At 38.4% G+C, this 7500-nt stretch overlaps 1 protein-coding gene across 2 annotated transcripts in view; it reads right to left on the bottom strand.

The window, feature by feature from the left end:
* LOC138024132 (zinc finger protein 420-like) overlaps nucleotides 1–7500 on the bottom strand; it is an 11276-nt gene that overhangs the window by 3356 nt on the left and 420 nt on the right. The window contains exons 1-3 of one of the 2 annotated variants that reach the window (XM_068871240.1): nucleotides 6674–7500; nucleotides 6094–6206; nucleotides 1–382 (exon numbers count right to left, since the gene is read on the bottom strand). The exon at nucleotides 1–382 is cut by the window's left edge and continues 3356 nt beyond it; the exon at nucleotides 6674–7500 is cut by the window's right edge and continues 420 nt beyond it. In XM_068871240.1, the coding sequence (XP_068727341.1) occupies nucleotides 1–356 (356 nt within the window). In that variant the 5' untranslated portion in view covers nucleotides 357–382; nucleotides 6094–6206; nucleotides 6674–7500. The remainder of the gene's footprint in view (nucleotides 383–6093; nucleotides 6207–6673) is intronic. The other variant, XM_068871239.1, reaches the window with a different exon arrangement.

The following is a 7500-nucleotide window of genomic DNA, read 5'->3' as shown; positions in this document are numbered from 1 at the left end:
CCAGTATGTACTCTTTCGTGCCTCCTTAAATTCACTGCTCGGCTAAAACACTTTCCACATTGTTTGCATTCAAAAGGCTTCTCTCCAGTATGGACTCTTTCGTGCGTCCTTAAATTCACTGGTTGGTTAAAACACTTTCCACATTGTTTGCATCTATAAGGCTTCTCCTCAGTGTGGACTCTTTCAAGTGTCTCAAATGTTCCTGCTTCGCCAAAACACTCTACACCAGTATGGACTTCTATATCTCTCGCAAGACTTCGTTCTTCATTGAGAAAGTTTCTTCTCTCCATACATGTAGACCAGGAACCCCTGTTGACAGTGCGGCAGTTCCTGCGGTTAACTGATCTTGACATCATTAATCAGATTGTGATATTACGTAGCACTAAAATACAAAAGAAACAGAAGTCATTTCCACGTCAAAGAAGCAGCTTAGCGAAGGACAAGTCATTGGTCATCTTTTAATGCACAAAAACAATTCCTAGGAAGTCAATAAAAAGGCAATCAACAACTGAAGGGAAATACGATAGTGTAGGTACTTATAAAGCGCGAGACCAGAAAAAATGAAAGTTCTTAACCTAATAAGAGCTAACGAAACAAGGTAGACCTTCTTAAAAAATAGAGTTAACACGTGCATGTAGGTACCGCGTATTTCCAATAAAGAAGGGGAAATATTTACAGCAATGCGAAGCGTTGTCTTCAGCAATTTTTCTCCTCAGTCTTGCGATCAAGAGAACTAGCAGGGAAAAGCTATTGCTGATGCTGTAGTGTAAAGCAGCCTTGCCGTGCTACCAGTAACCTGTATAAAGTCCTTTTAAAATCATTTCGCAAAACCTATAAAATCTCTCTCCACGAAAACTTAACCTGAAGCGAAAGTAAGGTAGTCCTTATTAATCTCTATGTGGTTTTGTACATAATTAATGTTGGCTACCGCTAATATGATGTTTTTAGCTATGAAGTGTTAGCTTATCTGGTCATTGTTAATAGCGTATTGTTACTTTAGCTTTGTTTTCCCAGTCTGCATGTTACACAGAACTCCACAAGCTAAAATAAATTATCTTGACCTTTCTGCATAGGGAAGTATTGACTTCCAATTCTAAGGCCCCTACTATAGCTTTATTTATTAACTGCCCCTAAGTTTTATAAAATAACTTTTATCAAGACTTCCTAGAATCATTTGCCAGGTGTTGGTGTGGAATCAGAAAAAGATAAAGTTATACCCCATTCACACCAAAATGACATGTTTAATTAACCTGGGTTTCACAAAATGAAAATCAGTCACAGAAAAATGTAGGACTGGCTTTTACATGAAATTCTGGTAATTTTCAATTCACGCTTTGATCTGTGTTAAATGAGAAGACCAAACATAGTTAGGGTTCGGTGTGAACGGGGCATTAGTTAGAAAAATTTATTAAGTATTGGCTCTTGGGGAAGAAATTCAAACATTTTAATCCTCTATTTGTTTTTGTTTAAGTGCCCCTACGATGAAAATTTTGCATGTCCTTTTTTCTTTAGATTTTGAAAATACTTATTAAGTAGAGGTTTTTTAAAACATTTTGTAGTAAAAACTATCGGGGTAAGAAAGCGACGTTTCGACTGTTCAACGGTCATTATCTTCATTTTGAAAATAGACGTACTTAAGGAAAAGGGTTGGGTCTAGCTGGATCGCTTGGGGTCTGACGTCATATGCGGAACGCTCAAAATAAACGCAGCTAATTTCCCATGCCGTCTATGAGATGTGAGAGATCACCGAGTTGCTTTTTCCTGATATTATATACATTACTCCTTGATCGACTTGTTCGCTTTGTCAAACGCCCACAAAGCGATGCGCGTATGACGTCACGAGCTAAGTCTTGCGTGAAGACCGATTACAAAATAATCGCAGGCTTCTCCAGTGCCGTCCGAGTAATGGTGGACAGATTTTGAGCGGTTTTTGGCTGGCTATCTCCCGACTTATCTCGCTTCTATCGTTCCAAATTTAAATGCATTGTATTATTTTGAACATATTGACATAATTGACGTTGAAAGAATTCGAAAAAAAAACCAAACATTTTCGTCGTAGTGGCACTTTCAGGGAAGCCCAGGGAAGCTTTGATTATTGATCTCCAAATCATCATTTCAGTAAGGCAACGACAAATCAAACAGATTAATCCCTGAAAAGAAAATGTTCCTAAATATAATGCTCTCTTGCCCATGGAAAGGAAGAAGTACTTTAACCCATTGACTTCTGGGATTTTACTCTCTCTAACGCCTTACAATTTTACTCCTCAACTGAGGGCGTTCTAGGGTGTCTAAGGTGTCAATGGATTAGATTGTTCTACATGAGGACCTTTTGTGTCACATCTTCAATCACTTGTTTTACTACAAAAGATTTATCTATCAGCATTATCCGCATCCTACCTCGGGGTCCGACAAATATTAGCCCCGGACGCCCAAGACAAGTTGAAAACTATACCGGGTCAGTGTTTACTTAAAGAAGAAGCTGGCCGGGGCCACAGCATAATTTGTCGAACCCTGTACTTTCTGTGTACACCTCTTTCCTCCAAGATCAGCATTCTTTCTCAGTCTGCATTCCCTCTGTAAGTTTTTGTCTCTCGCTTGGTCACTGTAGTCTCATATTTCAATAACCTTTTACCACATCCTCTTTCCTCACTCCTGCACCACCATAATCAATTTATTTATCCATAAATCCTCTCTCAGGTATCAATATTCATAATTAGTCATCAGGCTCCAACTATTTGGAATAAGGAATTAAATTATTTTATTTGACAAGTAAAGTACCGGTATCAATGAAAATTCAAAAACATTATTTTGAGCCTAACAGATCGCTATTTTTTTCACTCTAAACTGCTTTTATGCAAGGGCTGAATCACGATAAGGTTCACAAATTATGCGAGAGAAAAAAAAAAGCATGAAAAGTAAAATAATGAAAGCTAAAGAATAAAAACAACCACAATGAACTACTGTGCTACGTAAAAGTTATTCATAACAAATTAGAACAAGAATAAGTTAAGGCATACCAGTACTGTAAATCTAGTTATTAGATGTTAAACCGCTAAACATGTACACATGAGTTAAAGGAAAACTCTTCTTACATCTTTCAGTTTTACATACCGGGCAGATAAAAATTTTCTGTTCTTTCAGGAAACATTTAAGCTCACACTGACTTGAAAATAGACTGTGGAAACTATGAAATTGAATAGTGCATATTTCATCAAACAACTTTGCTGCACTTGCCTCTCTTCTATAAGATAGTGTTGAAAGACAAGAAACCTTCAGACCTTAAACAAATGATAGCTCAGGATATGTAATCTGCATAGTGCATTTGAGCAATCTTTCTAGGTCTTCACTCAGGTAACTTGTTAGAGTATGACTAATAGGTGGACTACCCTACCCCAAAATAGAGCAAATACATGTAGTGTAAAAATGGACAAGATATCCAGCTGCAACATCTTCGTAAATTGTTCTAAAAAATGTAGTCTATAGGAGACCTTTCAAACTAATTCTGCCACAAGGATTTCGAACACTTAACTTATGTCCTAAGTTTGCTCTTGAAGGGAAATAAACTGGAATATGATTTGTGATGCTGCAGCAATTGAAGAGTTAACATCACCTCAGATTCATTAATGCTAAGTATGAGATGTACTGACCCTAACATTCGGGCTATATTTTCGACTACTAAGGTTTTGTTAACTTAAACTATCCAGTCTTTTAAGGTACACAGTACCATTTCTTGAGCCCTACATGTAGTATGCCTTAAGGGCTTATTCTAGGAATTTCTGTATATAAAAAGAAAATATCAGAGTTACCAGTACATGTAATTCTTTCTACTTGATGATCTCATCATCTCTTAAAACATCTCCTGCTTAAGACATGTTGTGGACTGTTTCGTACTGGTAGTCCTTAGGTAAACACACTCAGTGTCTTCCACCAGGGGAGGGAGTGGGAACCCCATCTCACAATATTACACAGAGGACTTATAGTACATCATTTGTAGAATTGGTTTCCATAAAACTTTCATTCAACTTTTTTGGAGAACGAAGCTGTGATCAACAGTAGTGCAAACACACTTTGAAGTTGATCAATAGTCAATTGTAACTGTTCACTTTGAACTAATCCTTGCTTTACCAACTTTTAGTGTATATAATTTACCTTAATAATAGTTTGTTTGATACTTGTTAGTACATAATACAAAATACATGCTCTGATTGGTTACTCAAACTTTGAATATCTGTTGTTATTATAAACTGAACTACGGATATCAGATTTCCAGCATTTTCATTGGCTTGCCGGACACAGGCTATCAGTTCATATACCTGCTCTATCTAATATGGTCAAGGAACATGTCAGCAATAAAGTGAGCTGAAAACATTTTTGCAGCCCGGAGAAAAAACGGCTGTCAAAAGCCGTTTTGGACTCGCATTGACAAAGGCACAAATCGATGCTTTAGTTGACAACGTTGTTAATCCTGGAGTTTTTAATAAAACAACTATTCTACTATGGCTTGCTGAGGTGCGCTAGCTATCACTTCAATAATTATTGTTAACTATTCACCTCCGCACAACTCGAGTGGGATTTGTGCCCGCAAATATTGTAATCGTTGCAGGCAGAAATGAGTTAAAATAACCTTTATGTGGTATTATTTTCTCTCTGTTTTAGTATATACTGAAACAACTATTGACCACTAGTCACCAACACTGAGGTTATTAACAATTAGACCTGTAGCCAGTAAGGGCTACGGGTCAATACCCAATGAGGCAAAGCTGAATGGGTTATTGACCCGTGGCCCTTGAGGCCAAAGGGCCTAATTGTTTTAGTATCACACAACTAGTCGGACAGAAAAGGCAATAACAAAGTAAGCAAGTGCAAGTTGAAGAAAATAATATTCATTTGGGAATAACATGAAAGAAAGCGTGACGCTTTTCACTACTTGAGGACTATTACTAATAGTCCTCTAGTAGCATAGCCAATCAAAATGCAGGATTTGCATTAGTCCACTAGTTGGGTGATACTAATTGTTAATATTATCATTTTGCTGGATGTTCTGAGATAAACAATTACAGTTTTTCTGCTGACCACTAGCCATTCAACATACATGCCAACTCTCCCGGATTATCCGGGAGTCTCCCGGATACGGAACGAATCTCCCGGTCTCCCGTACGGGTCATTAAATCTCCCGGATAAAAACGACTCTGAACCTTTCACAGACGTTTCTCCATTCTAGACTCAAATTGCATCCCCAAGTTTAAAAAAGATTGATTTTTTCAAACTCGTTTCGTTGTTTCTTAATGCATTTCTTTATCTCTGAGTTTCAAAGACACATTAATAGAACTAAACAAAATGACTTCCTTTAGCTATCATAGCCATATAACCGATTGTTTGATTGGATCTCCAATTAACCAATAAAAAGTCTTGACATAAGTACCCTGTTTCCCGCAAATTCACAGTGGTGGCAGAATATTCTTGTATTCTGAAGGAGCTGCTGGGGGATGGATGGATACTTTTAGGGGGGGGGGGGGTAGGTTGATCGAGGGGGGAGGGGTGGGGAGACCGGATGGAAAAAATCTCCAGATTTTAGATCTCCATAGGTTGGCATCTCTGATTGAAACCCATGGCCAACTCTACTGATATGTTCACTTTATTTGAACGACTCAGCATACAATAGATGTTATTGATATAAAAATAATTTGCGGAGTATTGTAATAACACTGATAAACAGTATTTAAGTCTAAGTACTGATAAAGGTACTTGTCGCAATCATTGAAGAATGCTACCCGTTTTCAAATGAGCCCGCAGTCTGAAAGTGTCAGACACTGGTCACGGAAATGGATTCAGGACGACTTTTATCTAGTACTTGTGGCGGTCTAAACAAAGACAGCATTTCAGGCATAGAATATTTAGCGAAGATCGACACGAAACTGAAAAAATTATCGGACTGCAGCCGGACACGGTGCATTTTCAAAAATTCTATCATGTCTTGCTGCAAGACATCCAGCTGCATCTAGACACCGCCATTTTCCGAGAAGGAGGAGACAGGTCCACAAATCCTTCAAGAGACTGATCTCTCACGTAAAATGCAGTAAACGACTTTCTTACCTTTTCTAAGATAGCGTTCACAACAGCGCTCAGCACTCCTCAACACACTCCTCTTCTTTTCAATCTTGACCAGCGGACTTCACAGAAGGAAGACGGGTGTCATGTTTGCCATACTGAAATGAATACAAGTAACGATAACAACGGGGAAGTTTTGGAGACATGTAACGATGGCGATGTGGAAGTATAGGAATACAAGTCGCTTGTCTATGGCGTTTCGTTACGGACAAAATCTTCAAAACAGCAAAAATAAATTGAACCGCACAAAAATAAATCGAACTTCCACAAATATCAATCGAACCGTACAAAAATAAATCGAACTGCATAGATGTTACGAGTTCGAATGTTTTGAGGACTGGTAGCTTGCAAACCAGGCTTTTAGCCAGGATTTTGAAAGTGGGAGTCCAAATTTTATGTGGGCCTAGGGGGGTCTGGGGGCATGCTCCCCCAGAAAATTTTGAAAAATTGAAGCCTCTTAGACGTGATTTCCGTGATTCTGACAGCTGTAAACGTCTTTCAATTTACCTATTAAACCGCTGTTTTTCCTTGATAATTTTACTAAGCTATCCTTTCCTCAACTTACCTTGTTTAACATTGAATTATATTTGGGATAGGAACTCCAGTTGTTATGAAGAGTGATTGAAATTTGAAGTTGTCAAGCCATGATTTACACGAAAGAACAGATATGCGTGGCTTTGTTGGTCGAACTGCATTCTGGTCTGCAATCTTTAACTATTCACCTACTATTAGTATTCCTAAAGCAATTACGATGATTGCACATGTTATTACACCAAATGGCTATTTTGTTGTAATGCCCGCCAGATTTCGCTTGAACAGAGCAGAATACAATCAAGCGATTACAATAACATTTGTAGCCGCGAGAGCGTCTTACCGAGTTGGAAGGCGCGTGATCTTTGACTCATGTCCTCATAAATAATTACCAAAGTGCGCATTTATTTATAGCAGCCGGCAAAGTAGCCTAGGGACGACTTGGTAAGTCAATATCACTGAACAGCGGCTTTGCCTGTGAAATCGCTTCGCTCAACTTTGATTCATTTGATCAAAACAGAAAGGAAACTCGCTAAAAAAGTGTTCATATAGAAGAAAAATACGACAGCAGCACTAAAACAACTCTTGAGAGCAAAAAGAAATGTAACTTTTATTAATTTATAGACAGTTTTGTTACATTAAGCACAGAAGTTCGTAAATGGCCGCCCAAAACAGGCCGTCGAAAATCTCCCATTTCTGAGAACTGGCCGTCCTTTGGACGGCTGGACGGCCGCCTGGCTAAAAGCCTGTTGCAAACTAAACTGAGCGCAGGGTTTTCGGAACAACAACAAGAAGATTTATTCCAAAGTGAACGTAGTTTCCACGAAGTAAAACTCTGAAAAACACGTGCTCAAGAAACTT

The sequence above is a fragment of the Montipora capricornis genome, chromosome 11 (genome assembly GCF_036669925.1).
Source record: "Montipora capricornis isolate CH-2021 chromosome 11, ASM3666992v2, whole genome shotgun sequence".
NCBI classification, from domain to species: domain Eukaryota; kingdom Metazoa; phylum Cnidaria; class Anthozoa; order Scleractinia; family Acroporidae; genus Montipora; species Montipora capricornis.
The sequence above is the reverse complement of the archived record's forward strand: the minus strand, read 5'-3'. Positions and strand labels throughout refer to the sequence as shown.